This window comes from Marmota marmota, unplaced genomic scaffold (genome assembly GCF_001458135.2).
Source record: "Marmota marmota marmota unplaced genomic scaffold, marMar, whole genome shotgun sequence".
Taxonomy (NCBI): Eukaryota; Metazoa; Chordata; class Mammalia; order Rodentia; family Sciuridae; genus Marmota; species Marmota marmota.
In genome coordinates this window covers 13,958,741-13,975,996 of record NW_026000185.1, presented here as the reverse complement: position 1 = coordinate 13,975,996, position 17,256 = coordinate 13,958,741, and the positions used below count along the sequence as shown (strand labels likewise).

The 17,256-nt window shown below is 47.5% G+C and overlaps 1 protein-coding gene across 1 annotated transcript in view; it reads left to right on the top strand.

Annotated features, from left to right (window-relative positions):
• Positions 1–11,956, top strand: part of Pdilt (protein disulfide isomerase like, testis expressed) — a 36,208-nt gene extending 24,252 nt beyond the window's left edge. The window contains exons 7-13 of the mRNA XM_048790070.1: positions 566–676; positions 766–891; positions 3,952–4,149; positions 6,820–6,940; positions 9,030–9,208; positions 10,557–10,646; positions 11,545–11,956. Of these exons, the coding sequence (XP_048646027.1) occupies positions 566–676; positions 766–891; positions 3,952–4,149; positions 6,820–6,940; positions 9,030–9,208; positions 10,557–10,646; positions 11,545–11,823 (1,104 nt within the window). The 3' untranslated portion in view covers positions 11,824–11,956. The remainder of the gene's footprint in view (positions 1–565; positions 677–765; positions 892–3,951; positions 4,150–6,819; positions 6,941–9,029; positions 9,209–10,556; positions 10,647–11,544) is intronic.
• Positions 11,957–17,256: the final 5,300 nt, after the last annotated feature.

Sequence of the window (17,256 nt, the reverse complement as noted above, 5' to 3'; positions counted from 1 at the left end):
GAATATTTATTAGAGAAAAGAAGGACATCAAAGAGGCGGGGGAGACTCTGAGTGACATTAGACCATGGTAAAGATCTGACTCTTAGGAAGGAAGGAAGGAAGGAAGGAAGGAAGGAAGGAAGGAAGGAAGGAAGGAAGGAAGGAAGGAAGGAAGGAGGGAGGGAGGAGGGGAGAAAGGGAGACACTTTGACCCAGTGGCGTTCTAAGAGGGTTTGTCAGAGTTGCCCACTGGGGAACGGATGCCCTCAGTCACTGGGTCGCACACTGTCCAGCCTCAGCACAGATATTTTGATGGAGTCCAGAGCCCAGAGGCAGTATCCGTCAATCACACTTCCTGTTGTTACAGATCTGAGGTGTTCACGGGCTGCCACCTGCCTGGACCCTACCTCCAGGCTAATCGGCTCAGTCGTTCATATTTATTAGATACCTGGATGCAGTATTCTCACCTGCCACCACCCCTCACCATTCTCTTATCCCAGGGAAAGATGGTGGCACCGTTTGAATGTATTAAGTGCCCATAGCAAGGAAGCTACTGCCCTCCAATGATTTTCTTCTTTTGCTCAAGGGAAAAATTGTCAATCGTCAAGAGCTCATTAATGAGAATACCAACAAACAGGACCTCCATCAAGTCATAAAACAGCACCTTACAGATTTTGTGATTGAATTCAACACGGAGGTCAGTAAGCAGAGGGTCCCCGGGAGACGGACAGCTGGGGGTGAGTGACGGTGTGTGCTTGCGATGACAGGTTTTCCTTGGAATTTCAGAACAAGGATCTGATTTATGAAATGCGCGTCTTTAGTCACATGCTGCTCTTTATCTCCAAAACCTCCGAACCGTACGGTGTCATCATCCAGCATTATAAAATGGCATCGAAGGAGTTCCAGAACAAGGTTTGTAGAATGGGCCGTTGCTCCTTGGGGCTCTTGGGTGGGATCACCAGCCATTCAGACTGTGAGGCCATTGGCCTGTCCTGCTTCTTATAAATGAAGCCAGGAATAGTTTGTGTATTGATTTCCTTATTTGCCTGTGTCAATACTATGCATTATTTACTATTTAATTTTTAAATCAGCCTCCTTTATTACTCTTGCCCAGCCTCTCTGCCATTTTGGCTAAGCTTCTGCTCCTTCACACATCTTTTTAATAAAGCTACTCTGGGAACATGATGGTTGGTTCTGTTTTGATGGAGCACCTGGACTCATCATGGGTGAATGCAATATGGTAGCATTTAACTTGGAGTTGAGGCGGGGAAGGAAGACCACTCCTGCCTGAAGTCGAGGTATATGAAAAACCTGCAGGCATGAAGCAGCATGGCTGGTAAATCATTGCTGAGATTCTGGACTTTAACAGACCCCAATTCAAATTCTCTCCTTCTTCTAAGCTTTGTTGTCTTAAGCGAGTTTCTTAACTCTCAACCTCAGGACCCTCCTATGGGAAATGAAGACTTGTAATAAGAATTGAATTAGAAGCACCTGGCTGGGTACAGTGGTGCACACCTGTAATCCCAGTGGCTAGGGAGGCTGAGGCAGGAGGATTGTGAGTTCAAAGCCAGCCTCAGCAACAGCGAGGCACTAAGCAACTCAGTGAGACTCTGTCTCTAAATAAAATACAAAATAGGGCTGAGGATATGGCTCAGAGGTTAAGTGCCCCTGAGTTCAATCCCCAGTACCAAAAAAAAAAAAAAAAAAAATAGAAGCACCTGTGTTGCTTGTGATTATTGTCACCATATCATCATGAGAGACAAACCAGCCTGAACCCTAAACCTACACATCATGTTCTTACCACCACCTAGACTCTGGGGGCTCTTTACCCAACTATTTTCTTAATTTTTAGAAGAAGTATGATAATGGCAAGTTTTTTTTTCATGTAATGAAAATTATTCTGAAATTTTTTTTAGTTAAAAACTTTTAAACCTAAGTTAAACACAGAATAAAGCCACGTGAGTTAGTCACCTTCTTGTCAATGTGATCAAAATACCTAGTACAAGCAACTTAGAGGAGGACAAGTTTACTTGGACTCGTGGTTTTAGAGGTTCAGTCCATGGTGGGCTGAGTCCTTTGAGCCCCAAGATGAGGCAGAGAATCATGGCAGAAGTGTGTTGTGGAGAAGCTCTGCTCTGTTCATGGTGGCCAGGAGGCAGACAGAGGGAAGGGGCTGCAGGGGTCACAGCCCCAGTGACCACCTCCTCCGGCCACGCCCCACCTGGCTACAGTTACCATTTATCAGTCCCTTCAAACTGGGATGGACTGATGGACAGCTCTCATAGTCCACGCGTTTCACCTTCTGAATATTCTTAACATCCACCCAGGAGCTTTGGGGAGACACCTCCTGGCCACACCATAACCGCAGGCCTGGGCAGAGTTCATGTTCATACCACATCCTGCCACGTTAGTTACCGGAAGGATGCTTCCTACCCCAGAAATCCTTCTTACAAATATATTGCCTGGTTTTTTCAATTTTACACTAAGATTTTTTTTCAATTTTACTCTTTTATCACCATGGGATTGGATAGCAGTTCATTCTTAGCCAAACCACCATCTTCCAGGTTATTTTTTTTTAACTCTTTGAACCAGCTGGAATTTATTTTAGGCACAGATGGAGAGATGATTCTCTTTTCCCTAATTACTGACCTTCCCAAATGCCATTTATTGAGCCAAAGATAAACAGACTAATATTGCTCCAAAGGTCATACCCCCAGGTCCACCTCATCGCCTCTGTACCCCAGCCCCAGCGTGTCCAAGGCAGCTGGTACTTGTTGAAAGTATACGAGGTCACCTCAACAGGACTGTTCTTTCAGTCTCCCTGGGGCCTAGAAGAGGGGCACACTTTGGAGGCCTTCATCTTCCCATGGATGAATAATGACCTGAAACACCAGGCGTCTGCAAGGGCCTCTTCTTGTCCCCTTGTTTCCTCTCTTTGCTCTGCCACTAGAGTGACCCTTTAAACATTACCATCATGTCACTCTCAGACTCTTCCACGAGTCTCCATTACATCCAACCAATCCCAAGCTCTCTCCTGGACCCCCAACCTCGACCTTGACAGCCTCTAACCTGGTCCCCCAGGACACGGTCCCCCAGGACACGGTCCCCCGTGGTGTTGAAGCCACAGTGGCTCCCTTGATCCTAAACAACTCTGAGCTCTGCGTTTGCCTTGTCACCAGGCCTTGGGGTTGACAGTTTCCGCCACGTGGATCATGCATGGTTCCTGGGCTGGGTACTCACCACTCAGGTCCCAGACAGAGCGTCACCTCCTCAGATGCTCCTCCTGACCACCTTGACTCTTACTGACCTCACTGCCTCCTCTGTGCAGTCACTCTGTCCCATGCCCCTGATCTGTTGCCTGTCACTCATTGCTCTCTGAGGTTATCAGTTTGTTTACTCAGCTGTCATCTGTCATCTCCATGGGAACACAAGCTCCGTGGCAGACAGGCATTTTGTCTGCTTCCGGCAGCACTGCCCAGTGCCCAGTAAAATTCCCAGCACATAGTAGGTACTCGACACATCTCTGCTGCATGAACAAATGAGTCGAGCCGTGGGTTTCTTTTATAATTTTGGATACTAATAAGAGTTGGCATGCTCTGAGCACTTTCTACCTGCCAATCACTGAACTCAGCCCTTTCATAGTTTTCCTGTTTGATTCTCACAGTGACCCCCTAGGGCAGGTACTCTTTGCCTCACCATTTTACAGATAAGGAAAACTGAGGCACAGATGAAGACAAGACCTCAGGACTTCTTGACTATTCCTAAAGTTGTGTGGAGGGTCACAGCACGGGATGCTGAAACCAGGCTGTCAACGGCTACCAGTCTTGCATTTGGGTGCAGGGCTGACTTTACTGTCTTTTGGAGGTGCTCCAGGACCCCACTATTCCCCTTCCATTAGTCCACAGCTTTACAGCAGTTTCTCTCCCTTAGTAAAAAGGTCCAGAGAGACAACGGTTTTGTTCAATTTGGCAGATCCTTTTCATCCTTGTGGACGCAGACCAACCCAAAAACAAACGTGTCTTGGATTACTTCCGGATCACGGAGGTCACTTTACCATCTGTCCAAATCCTAAACTTAAGCTCCGATGCCAGGTACAAAATGCCTTCAGATGACATAAACTATGAAAACCTCAGGAGATTCGGCCGCAGCTTCCTCAGTAAAAGTGCCAAGGTAAGGTTGCTCTGAGGTAAGTCTTATGCAGAACTACCCATAGCTCACTAAAGGAAATCATTCCTTTCTTGTAATATTGCTGGCTTTGGTTGTCTGAAGGAAGAGACAGAATAAAGGGCAACCTTTTGGCTCAGCGTGGGGAAATATCACCATTTCCCCACCTGAAATCTATCCAACTTTTGGCTCTCCTGAGCCTACAATCCCACCATTCATTCTTGAGTTGTGAAGTAAGTTTCCAATACAAATGGCAGGTCCCATGGAGGGCTAACTAGAAAGGAGGATTTTAGCCTCTAATCTGAGAGATCTACTTGGCCCAAGGGTAGATGCTTCCTTCGGGAGAGAGAAAGAACTAGAACAGTTATAGCAATCAGGATTTTAGCCTCAAAAGATTTTAGGGACCTTCTGGCTGGGTGGGGGTGGGAGGGGATCTGTGTTAAGGAGTGACTCAGAAAGGTAGCTGTTTTAGTCATCTTTGCCTCGCTGGGACCAAAAGACCTAACAAGAACAACTTAGAAGATAAAAAAAAACAAAAAACTTTCTTAGCTCACACTTTCAGAGGTTCAGTCCACGGTCAGTCGACTCCATAGCTCTGGGCCTGAGGTGAGGTAGAACATCATGGCGGAAGGGCGTGGTGGGAGGGAAGCAGTTTAAGACGTGGCAACCAGGAAGCACAGAGAGCTCTGCTCGCCAGGGACAAAATTTAAACCCCAAAGGAACACCCCTAGTGACCCACTTCCTTTAGCCACACCCCACCTGCCTACAGTTACCACCAGTTAATTCATCAGTGGATTAGTCTACTGATTAGGTTATACCTCTCATCATCTAATCATTTCATAAATGGAGATACTCCAGACAACCCAACATCTATAGTCACCTACTCCACATGCTTCCATACTTTCTATCCATTCCCCTAGGACTGCTGCATCCCTGTAGCCTCCTCAAGGAGAAGTTGTTCTGGAAAGGCTGGTGTGCTTACTGTTACCTCCAATGTATTTCCACTCCTTTCACCTTCAAAACCCCTATATTTTTTGGATCCCATGCTTTTGAACTTTAGACCATTTATTCCCTCTTCTGGTTGCTGTCCTGTGACCATGTCCCCTTCCCTCTCTGAGGAGATAAGATCCTGACAGCCATCTTGCCCCCCAACATCTGTTCTGCTATCATTTCCAGAGATCTCAATATCTGATACCCTGCTCTCACTTTTCCAATAATGGGTGTGTCCATGCCGTCCCAGCCCTCATCCTCATGGCCACAGTCAGAAAGAGCAGCAGCCCCTCCAAATGCCTGATTTCAAAGTTTCCATCTTCTTAGTTTCCTCCTCCAGGACCTGTTTTGCTACAATTCCTCACACTTCCCATGGCCTCCAGTCTTCTGATCCCACTTCACAGTTTCTTGAGTACCATCTTCCATGAACTTGGATTCCATTGTTTGTTGCTCCGTCAACTCCTTCTTCTCCTCCATCTTCTACCACCTTTATATCCTGTAGTCCTCACCAGGGAAAATTCCAACTCTAGATGATCCCACTTAGCTTCCCTAAGTGCTTCCAGGCTGATACTAGAGAAAAAGATCACCATGGAGCTGGATGGCGACAAGGAACCACCAATCAAGCCTTTCCTAGGCTCCAAAACATCCTAGCACCCTGTACAGATTTCTCTTAGTGTGTCTGTTCTTTTGATCTTTGAGTCTATTTCACCTTCTACCCCATTTCTACTTTCACTGTTAGCTGAGAGCTCCTCCCATACCTCACTAAGAAAAGAGAAGTCTTCATACTTGGGTCTCCCATTTCCCGTCACCCTATCTGCACACCTTGGTCCATCCTCTCTCTCTCCCAGTTACATCTGGGGAGATACCTCCTCCCCCCTCAAAGGCCAACATGTCCTCCTGTGCCCCTTCACATGATGTGCCTAATGTAGCCCATTCCTAGTATGCCATAATTTTCACCACCGCCCATCTCCTATGCCCAGGCCACACCTGCTTTACACTCCCACTGAAGGAATCTTTAAATTCCTTCCAGGGCTGGGGTGGGGGGTAGGCAGGACATGGTGGGAGAAAGAGCCAGTGAATTGAGCAGAGGCCAGAGAGCAAAGCCTCATAGCACAGTAAAGATTCGTGATCTTAAGAGCAATGAGAAGCCGGAAAGAGACCAACTTGTAGAAAATACAGGCAGCGAGAAAGAATTGGAGGAAACCCAGGCAGAACATCAGGTGTCGATTACAGTAATGCAGGTGAGAGACGTAGGCTACTTGGGCTAGGGTGGTAATGGAACAGAGAAGACAAGGATGTAGATACAAGGGACATTCATGAGTCAAAATTTGTAGAGAAAAACATGGTCTAGGATTTTGAACACTTCCTTGGAACAGATGCAAGGGCTGAGTTCATTCTTTCATTCATTTGCAAAACATTTATTGAGATCCTACTATGTGCCAGGCAGTGGTTACTCAATGACAAGAGAAGAATCTCTTTTTTTTTTAGTTGTAGATGAACACAACACATTTATTTATTTATCTATTTATTTATTTATTTAATGTGGTGCTGAGGATCAAACCTAGCCTCACATGTGCTAGGCAAGCACTCTACCACTGAGCCACAACCCCAGCCCTGAGAAGAAGAGTCTTTTAGGACGTTCCATCCCTTCTGGACACAGTGAGACCTCTCAAATTTGCTTCCTAGGAACATCAGTCCAGTGAAGAGATTCCGAATTATTGGGACCAGGGTCCAGTTAAGCAGCTCGTGGGGAAGAACTTCAATGTGGTTGTCTTTGACAAGGAAAGGGATGTATTTGTGATGTTCTGTAAGTATCTCCAACAGAGGCTGAGTCAGGTTCAGGGACGCAACATTGCTTTTCAAGTGTTGTTCCTGAATCTCTGAGCTCCGTAATCTCCAAAACCTAGGGATGCACCCTACCGATGATGGTCTGCAGACACTCAAAGAGACTGGATCAGGTTGCTTTTGGCTACAATGCAACCCTGGCCCCCCAAATCTAATTCTTGGAATGTATGGCATGCCTTCCACATAATCCAGGCCTGTGGCTACTTGTAATAATAATAATGCAGATGGCTCACAGGGTTTGATTGAATGCCTCATATGCTGAATCATTGCATACCTTACCCACTTAATCCTTACAACATCCTGAAAGTAGCTACCATTATCCACATTTTTATGGATAATGACTCCAACGCCTTCATACCCCTCTCTCACTCTTAGGTAGGTTTTTGACAGAACCTCCAGTGCTATACAGAGTTCCTCTGCTTTTGGCTTTATGGGACTTATCCAATGATCCATTTGAGGTGGAAACCCAAATTCTTCATGTAAAGGACTTGGCAGAGTGTCTGGTAGAAGCACAGTAAACAACAGCTATTTTTTTTGTTGTTGTTATTATTCCTATTATTGTTTCCAACACTCATCTGAGTTGGGACTATTGTCCTTTCCCATGGTTTCTAGTTTGCATGGGAGATCCAAAGCTAGAGGCCTTCTCTTCCACCATGAGACACTGGGGATCTTGACTCTGAAGTTACTTTAGGCATCTCCTTTACAGGCAGAGTTACCACTTAATGAGCACTTACAATGAACCAGCATGAGTTTTGTGTTAAGGTGTGTAACAATGAGCCTGTGGTGAAGGGATGGCGGTTTTCTCTATGATACAGGTCAGGAGCCCAGCCTCAGAGAGGGTCATTACCTTACCCCAGGTCACACAGTAAGTCCAAAAGTTCCAAGCTAGCTTTGTGCCATTCCTGGGTTAATTGCATCATACAGGACTTTGACAGTCTCTCTGAATTCATCTCTTGTTCACAGAGCGAGGTATTTCAGGTCTGTGGCTGAATCACTGCAATCTTCTGCCTGCACAGGAGAGGTGGGGGTGGCTTCTCTGCATTCACCAGATGCCCAGAGTTCTAAGAACACTCATTTAGTTCTAATAAAAGGCAAAAGTAACCTCATTTTCTTGGAAGCAGGACTGTCGGATTGGCCCCCTGGGGCTGCGGCCATTAGGCACCCTCCTGTTCTGACCCAGGGCCTGATGGTTTCCAGGGGCACACTGGGGTGCTGCCGGCAGGCAGCGGGTGGGCGGCCACAGAGGTGCATATTCGTAAATGGAAGATGATCATGCAAAGGTGACATGTCGGGGGCCTTCAAGGCCACTCCTCTCCCAGGACAGAAACAGAGCTCTGAGCTTTGAGGAAAGACAGCAGGTGAGGTTGGGCCTTCCTGATGCTGCTTGTCTCAGTCCCTCCAGAGTGCACCTGGGCCACACTCAAAGCTCAAAGAACCATCTGGGACAAAGTCTGCTGTCCCCTTCTAGGGGAAGTCACACTGTCATACTTTTGGGGCACACCCATTCACTTCTTGGGCATGTTCTCCTCCAAGGGACTGAAGGGCATATTTATATTACACGGTGTTTTGTCATGTTCTATTTGTAGTGCCAAGGCTTCAAATCCAAGCGGCCTGTCTTCAAATCCTGTTTCCTCTGCTTAATTACTGAATGACCTTGGGCCAGCAGCTTAACCTCTAATTGAAAACCCCTGGGCTAAAAATCCACCCCCACCACACACACCTCTCTCATGTGATTTTTAGTAGACCATGAGGAATCACCTAGCATAAATATTTTTCTTGGAAAGGGAAGGAATAAAAAAGAAAAATAAATTATAGGAAAAAATGCTAATGTGCCCAAAGGGTTAGTGTTTGGGTTAAAGGGGACGGGGGTGACTTTTTTCTCATTTAATTTAATCATCATTAAATTAAGGATCAGGTACTGTGAGAGAAATGTGAAAACAGCCTACAACATAAATAAGATTCAAAAGCAGTTCAAAAAGCAGCCACACCATGAGTGTGGCAGGCCTGGGTGGCGTCATCTCCCAGAGCCTGACCTGGACCCTCTCTTGCAGATGCACCGTGGTCTGAGAAGTGCCAAGCCCTCTTCCCCGTGCTGGAGGAGCTGGGAAGAAAGTATCAAAACCACTCCACGGTCACCATCGCCAAGATCAACATCATGGCAAATGACATCCAGCTGACCCACCTGGACCGGTACCCATTCTTCAGACTCTTCCCCACCGACTCTCAACAGGTCGGGCGGCTCTTTGGATCTACATAATTGAAATTGTTGTTATATTATCACCAGTTTCTCCCTCTCTCCAGCTCTGCATTCTGCCAAACCAGCTTCCCTCTCTGTTCCTGCCCTATTCTTCTCTCATGTTCGAGTTCAAAGGATATCGTCCAGGAGCTTCCACTGAAGTCCTAAGACTCACTATACTTGCATGCAGCTTAGGTCATTTGTTCATGCCTGACCACAGGGGCCAAGCTGCTGTGGATGTTTGGATGGGTCAGGAATCTATGGCTTCCTCTAGAGACTGATATCTCCTGAGACTATATGGGAAAAGGTGGGGGAAAAAAGTGGGGGGATCTCCGTGGGAACATGGGGATAGAGCAGGGGCAGATGAAGGGAGAATGTGTGGTAGAGACAATTTATCAGTGCCTTTTACACCGTGGGACTAGCTATCCACCAATCATCCCCCGTGTTGACGGAGCACACCTCCATGACAGTTGGCAATGTGGGGGAACAATGTCAATTAAAGAAATGTGAGCCAAGGTCCCTGCTCCTGAGAGAGTGTGGCTGTGCAGGAGAGAGAAGTCGTCACGGTGTGGTTCCATCTGTACATGTGACTGGAATGCAGGAGAGGGACAGATTCTGGAGGGCAGATATGGCAGAAGTCTGCATGAAGATGTGGAACTCTGGAGAATGGTGGGGATTTCAATCGGACTAGAGGAGGGGTGGGGAACTACAGACAGGACAACTAAAAATAAGTATATTTTTTTAAAGAAAGGATGGGCTGAGGGAATGAGCCGAAGTCCCACATCTTGAGTTATCTGAAAAGGAATTTAAGCAATCAGGGGTCAGCAAGCCTCTTCTTAACTTTCCTAAAGACTGAAAGGGGACAGGGAACTAGCTAATGATGACATCACTGTCCACGTGCCAGCAACCTTGTAAAATAACAACTATTGTGGGACTGATCATGTAGTAGTAATAACAACAATGGCAAATACTATGAGCCAATCACTGTTCTAAGCATTTTTCATATATTAACTCATTTAATACTTACAACAACATTGTGAAGGAGTTACTAGTATTGAATCCATATTAAAGATGGGGAACTGAGGCAGAGAAGTTTAGCAAGTGGATCCCAGCACTAAGTCCTGCAGCCAGGGGCTAAGCCCTAGAGAGGTGGCTTTATATTCCATGCTGGATCTGCTATATTATGATCCTATGAAAAAAATTATTTATTATCCTTATTTTGTAGCCATAGTAATGGAGACTCAGAGAAGTTGAGGAACCCAGGTTATTAGAAATTTATAACAATCCATGAATAGCTCACAGGAAGAGGCTCCCACCTAACCCTGTTCTGTCTTCTTCCTAGGCTGTGCTGTATAAGGGAGAGCATACCATGAAGGGCTTCTCCGACTTTCTGGAAAGCCAAATCAAGATTAGGATTGAGGATGAGAATGAGGTAAGGGGCCTGAGCCACATGCTGGATGATTCTCTCCTGCACACAAGGATCAGGAACTTGGTGGACTAGAAAAGAAAAAGTGTACCAAGCATTCCCCAAACTTCTGTGGCCTGGAGATGGCTGAGGATGGATGCACAATCACCCATTTGGGGTGACTTTCTTAGTTACGCTTTCAAGGGTATCCCAAGGGTATTTGTTATGAGGAAGTAGAAAGGACAGACTTCAGAAACACCAGAAAAGGCCAAGGTTCTGAAGTCACACATAGAAACTAAGGTAGCCTCCTTTGTCCACTCTCCTGAGACAGCCACTGGATGTCTCCATGAGATTTTTTCCCTCTGGCAATATTGTCTTTCCCCCTAACCATACCTCAGTGAGGCCGTCTTCTAGAAGGTGTCATGTGGATTAGTTAGGACTCGATTTGTTGCAAACGTCAACAGAACTAACCCTTATAACTGGTAGAACATCCATCTGGTGCATCCAAAAACTCAAATTTGCTTTTGGTCTTGCCATCTCTGGTTTCTTCTGTGATGGCTTCCTTCTCAAGTAGTTACCTCCCCACAGAAGATCAGAGATGATCCTAGAGCTCCAAACTAACTACTTCTTAGAAGCCCCAGTAAATGTTCCAGACTGGGATCTCACTAGCTAAGCCTAGGTCCTGGGCCACACCTGAGGTAGAGGTTAAGCAGTCACAACGGTGGGCTTAGAGTAGGACAAGGTAGCTCCCCAAAGCTCCTCTTCCCAGGACAAAACCACAGTTGGGCACTTTACCACCAAAGGCAACTGCAGCTTCCAAGATGGACTCTCCAGGCACGTCCAAAAAGAGAACCTTGACAATTACAGTGTCAGTCATCACATGTATTTCCCCTTCCCTCTCTTCTCTCCACCTTTTCTTTGATAGCTATTGTCTATTGAACCAAATGAAGTGATAGAGGAGGAGGGAGTAGCCGAGGAAAAAGAAGTACCTTTTATGGAGAAAGAGTCACCTGAGCCGCAGGTGCCCGAGAAGCCAGTGCCCGAGCAGCCGGTCCCCGATCAGCCGGTGCCCGACCAGGAGAATGCGACCACACTGGAAGAGCCAGTGGGGCAGAAGATGACAGCTAAGAAAGAGGAGGTGGTCACGAAGCCAAAAGGATCTCTGACACCAGAGAAGAAACTAACACTCAAGGAGGAACTTTAGGTTCTCCAAAGCCAGGAGGAAGGGGCCCACGTTTCAGGTCTGGTGTCATTTCTGAGTGGATCAGAATACTCCAAGAATATATCATTATGGCAGGGTGGGTGGGTGCTGGAGAATAAAACCCCTAATGACGTTGGCCCTGTTTTACTCATTACCTCTTTTTTTTTTTTTTTTCCTGGTTGATACTGCCTTTGGAGAGCTACACACAGATGTGAGAGAAGCCACAGAGCAACATTTAATAAGTGTTTACACACTCATTCATCTAATTCTAGAGCATCACTGGAGGCTGAGATTCTTATAAGAAAACTGAGGCACAGAGAGGTTAGGCAATCAGGATCACGCAGAAAGCTGCTGGGTTAGAGCCCCCAGAATCTCACCGCAGACACTGCACTGAACCTTGTGCCTACCACCTCCTGCCAGGGTGGAGCTCCAGGAGTTTGACTGAACCTTCCAAATGTGGTCAACTGATTTGCATTTTGGCACAGCAAGGAATAGATTCAACTCTAAAAGACTATCCCTAGATTTTCACACGTGACCTGCTCACTCAAGCAATTGTGCTGGGAGCATCCTCCATGGGGTCCTTTCCTTTCACTACCATAAAAGTTATTTACCAATCCACATGATTCCACCCACGTCCTTCCATGTGGCCCCACCCACTTCCTTCCACGTAGCCCCTCCCACTTCCTTCCACGTAGCCCCTCCCACTTCCTTCCATGTAGCCCCGCCCACTTCCTTCCACGTGACTTCGCTTCCTTCCATTTAGCCCCACCCACTTCCTTCCATGTAGCCCCTCCCACTTCCTTCCACGTGACTTCACTTCCTTCCTTCCATGTAGCCCCTCCCACTGCCTTCCATGTGATTTTACTTCCTTCCATGTAGCCACGCCCACTTCCTTCCATGTGACTTCACTTCCTTCCTTCCATATAGCCCCTCCCACTTCCTTCCACATAGCCCTTCCCACTTCCTTCCTCGTGGCTCTACCCACTTCACTCCGTCTCCTGTACCAGTCACTGTGTTTCTCAGCTGCAGAAGCCTGGTAATTCATCATTCCTGCTACTCTATACCTCTCTTCTCCCAGCACCCAAATTTCATACAAATGCTGGGCTGATGTTTTAAAAGTCACAGCTGTGAGTTCTTACAACTCTGCCCTACTTCAACCCCAGAGCGACATCTGTATTGCTTTTAGGATAAAATCCAGTCGTCTCACCTATGTGCAAGGTCCTGAAGGTCTGCCCAGCCGATCTCTTCTCCCTCCCTCCCTCCCTCTCACTTTCTAGGCTCCAGTTCCACTTCTTGTCCATTCTTCGAACAAACCACATTCTCTCTGTCCTTGCAGCTATCCCCTTTGCCTAACATGCTCTCCCCTCAGGAAACACTCCCTGCCCCCACCTGGCTCTTCATGTAACTGTGCTCATTATTCAAATCTCAGTTCCAGTGTCACCACTTCAAAGAAGCCCTCCTGGATACAGATATTTAAATATTTACACTAATATTTGAATTACCTCACAGTGCAATTGTGTGCCACCTGTTCCCGTCTTCCTGCCCCAGCACGTCAGCACCATGAAGGAGGACACATCTGTTTTCTTTCTTACTGTGTTCCCAGTGCCTAGGATTCTGCTTGGTGCTCAGTAGATGCTTCATAAACGTCTATGGACCAAGTAACTATATCAGGCAGTACCCTTTCTCTGAGACACGTGATTTCATGGTCACCCCAAAAGGAAGAGATGAGGCCGGGGTCTTCAGATCCAAATTAGAGCCTGTATTCTTTGACAAATTAACACAGACTTCATGGCTCAACAAACCACAAATTGATTGTCAGAGAGTTCTGGAGGCCAGAAACACATTTCCCTGGGCTACGTCATCACGGTTGCTTCCTTCTGGAAGAATCCCTCTCCTTGCCTTTTCTAACTCATGGGTGCCACCTGCATTCCTTGGCTTGTGGTTCTAGCCTGGAGTCACTTTCATCCTCCCATCTCCTGCTTCCTATGATTCTGCCCCAGAATCTCTCCTGTAAGCACCATGGGGTTGAATCCAGCCTGCCTGGGTAACGTCTGCATCTCAAGACCTTTAATCACTCCTGCCCAGTCCCTTTTGTCCCATAAGACAATAGTCACAGGTTCCAGGGTTTAGGGTGTAGACATATGGAGGGGGGTTATTATTCAGCCTACTACACATATTGCTGATCTGTGTCATTTATTTCAGCCCATTAATAAGACTTCTGTTGAGGAGAAGGGTATTATTTTAGGGACTGTGGTATCTGTAAATCATCCAGCCCCCTCCACTTCCCACCTGTCACCTAGGCAGGATCTGTTTGTGCTTTTGTTCAGGCCTCCAGAGCCCATTTCCATACCACTGCGCCCCCAGCCTGGCCTGTCTGCATCCAGATGAAGCAGGGGACAGCCTGGGGCCCTGGAACTCACCTGTGCCAGGCACCCTGACATGGGCAGGTGTTAGTATTCAGGACACGGGACAAGGCTCACCTGCTTCCACTTAAGGCCAGGTGGCTGCTGGCTGAGGGTGGATTCACAGGGGCTGCTGAGAATCACGTGGAACAGGGCTCCTGACCAGCCACCAGCCAGAGAACAGGTGTGCCGCTTGCAAGTTCCGCAGATATGACTGCGGCCTCAGAGTGGGACTCAGATGGGGGACTCTGTATAGGTGCATGGGGCAGGTGACATCCCTCAATGAGGAAGGTCTTCTCCCTTAGCTCATATTCTGCCCCTTCCCAATACCTACTAACCTCTGCTTCTGATCTCTTGTATTCTGTCTGACCAATTTTCCAACACTCCATTTCTTAGCTTCACTCTTTCGGAAAAGACCTAAAATCCTCCTAAGAACCTTCAATGGCTGAACATGGAGTGTTCTTTACCTTCTAGGAACACAGTCCATCAGAGGGCTAAATCTGAGTGAGGTTTAGGTTTGAGTCTGGAGTTAGCATTGACTAGCTGTGTCACCTTGGCAAAGGTCCCCAGCCTCTCTGAACTTTGGGCCTGTGGCCCCCTCCACCTCCCACCTGCCATGGGTTGTAACATGGATTGCTGCGATTCACTGTTTCCCGTGACTGATGTAAAAACACAACACGTGACATCTGAGGAGTATTCTGTATGCCAGAGCTGTGGCGATTATTAAAATTAAGTCTCTTGTCCCTGTTTGAAAGTTAAGAGTATTTCAAGAGATCAAGCGAGGTTCATTCAAAAGCATTTAGTGAACCTTGACCTGAAAATAAGATTAAACATATTGGTTGTATTTGAACAGGGAGGTTTTGGATGGCCTTCGTGAGCAATGTCAATGGAGCTGGCTGCTCAAGGGCTATACAGCTGTGACCTAGAGATATGCTCATAAATCGTTCAAGACATTTGGTGATGAAAACCACAGAGAGGGCAGAAATTGGTGGGATGCGTGTGGGATCCAAGGACTGTTTTTGCAGAAGTGGGTGGCAGAGGTGAACACACCAGGGGGTGAGAGCAGAGATACAGGAGCAAGGGATCCAGGGAAGGAAAGGTCATGAGAGGATCTTTCAGAGGAAGGAGGAGGGGGCCTTCATCACAAGAGAGACGTAGGTAAATAGGTTGGATGAGAGGCCACAGCGCAGGGGCTCCAGTGAAGTCCACCATGTTGTCCTCAAGTGTGTGGCTGAGGAGAGAGACCTGAGGAGGGTGGGTGAGTGACCATCTGGAGACACTAGGGTGACCCAGCTGGGTCAAGCGAGGACAATGTCTACCGTTTCAAAAGGTAGGTTATATTATTATATATAAAGATGGCTTCTTATGCTCACAGATCCCAAGAGGTGGGGACATGCCAGGCCTCGGAGGGGAGGGGACTGGGGACGGGGGAGGCATACGGCGAAGCACCTGGGGGTCAGGCAGCAAGAGCCTTTATTGGGGTGTCTACAGCAAAAAAATGGGAGAGGCCAGTAAGAGGTTAGGGACTGGCCAGGATTCATGGTTCCAGGGGGGCCTGAGGCACAGGGGTCATGCCCAGCTTTCTGGTTCCTGGGTGTCTCCTGGGGCGAACAGAGTGGGAAACGTGCCCCTAAGGCGAAGGCCCCATCATGAGGCAGGCGGACGCGGGCTCTGGAGTGGTGGGTAGCCTGGGAAGGTCCCCTGGCAAGCAAGTTGTTGGCTGTCTCTGGAAATTAGCTGTCCCCAGCGGGGATCATCACAGTCAGGAAGGCAACAAGGGGTGACAGATCAAACACAGAAACTAGAAAGCACTGTGACACTTGGGAACAGATTCCAGCCCCAGCGCCCCTTTGTCCCACCTTGTCATCTCCAGAAACCCCTGGAGTCGCCAGCTTTGAACCCCTCAAGGACACCCAGCCTAGGTGCCCATGGACCTCCTCAGAAAGGCACGGGCTACCGACCGCTAGTTCTAGAAAGAAGAATAAATGGGAATTCAACAAACAAAGAGATGATAACATCCCTCTTCGCCCAAGGGCTGCGAAAGTGGGCCATGATGAGATACCTCTTATCTTTTTGGCCAAAATAAATGGAAGCCAGGCTCAGAGCTGGTGAGTCCTGTGGTGGGGACTGGCAATTACTTTTTGAACACCTCTGCGGGCTGCTGTTTGGGAAGAGGTACCCGTAGTCTTTGTGCTGTGCCAACTTTTTTGACTCAGAAAATTCACTCCTGTGAAATTATCCTAAGGTGTTTGTCCCAGTGCCAAGGACTAGTACATGGGACAGATGAAGGAAATCCCCCAAAAGTCAGTGAGGAGGCCGTGGTTCTATTTCCTGTTCAGCCCAAGTTCACAGGCATTTTTTTCTCATCATGATGACATCCTCTCTTCTACTGATTTTTGGGTTACCACCCACAAGGGACAGGGTCAGGAGACATGGCTCCCAACTACTCAGGCCATTTTCTGCCTCTGTGACTGTCCATGGGCAAAGCAGCATTTGTAGAATTTCCATGAACGAAATCGTCCCTATGCGCCTTCACTTGCGCCATCTCCATTAACTACCACTGTCTCTCAGGGAGATGGGCGGTCACCTGTTGTGGACAAGGAGAACAAGTTCAGGAAGATTAAGAAATGAGCCGGGCTGGATGGTGCATGCCTGGAATCCCAGCAGCTCGGGAGGCTGAGGCAGGAGGATCGCGAGTTCAAAGCCAGCCTCAGCAACATCGAGGCACTAAGCAGCTCAGTGAGACCCTGTCTCTAAATAAAATACAAAATAGGGCTGGGGATGTGGCTCAGTGGTCGAGTGCCCCTGAGTTCAATCCCTGGTACTCCCCGCCCCACAAAAAAGAAAGAAATGGGTCCACGGGGGTCAGAGTCATTATTTTTTCATGCATTTGATGAATATTAGTTAAGCACCTACTATGGACCAGGCACTGGGGATCTGGTAATGAGCAAACATGATAAGGGCAGACCTAGGATTCAGACTGGCTGACTCCAAAGTCAGTCTATTTAAATCATAAAGTCATTCCACGGCCCAG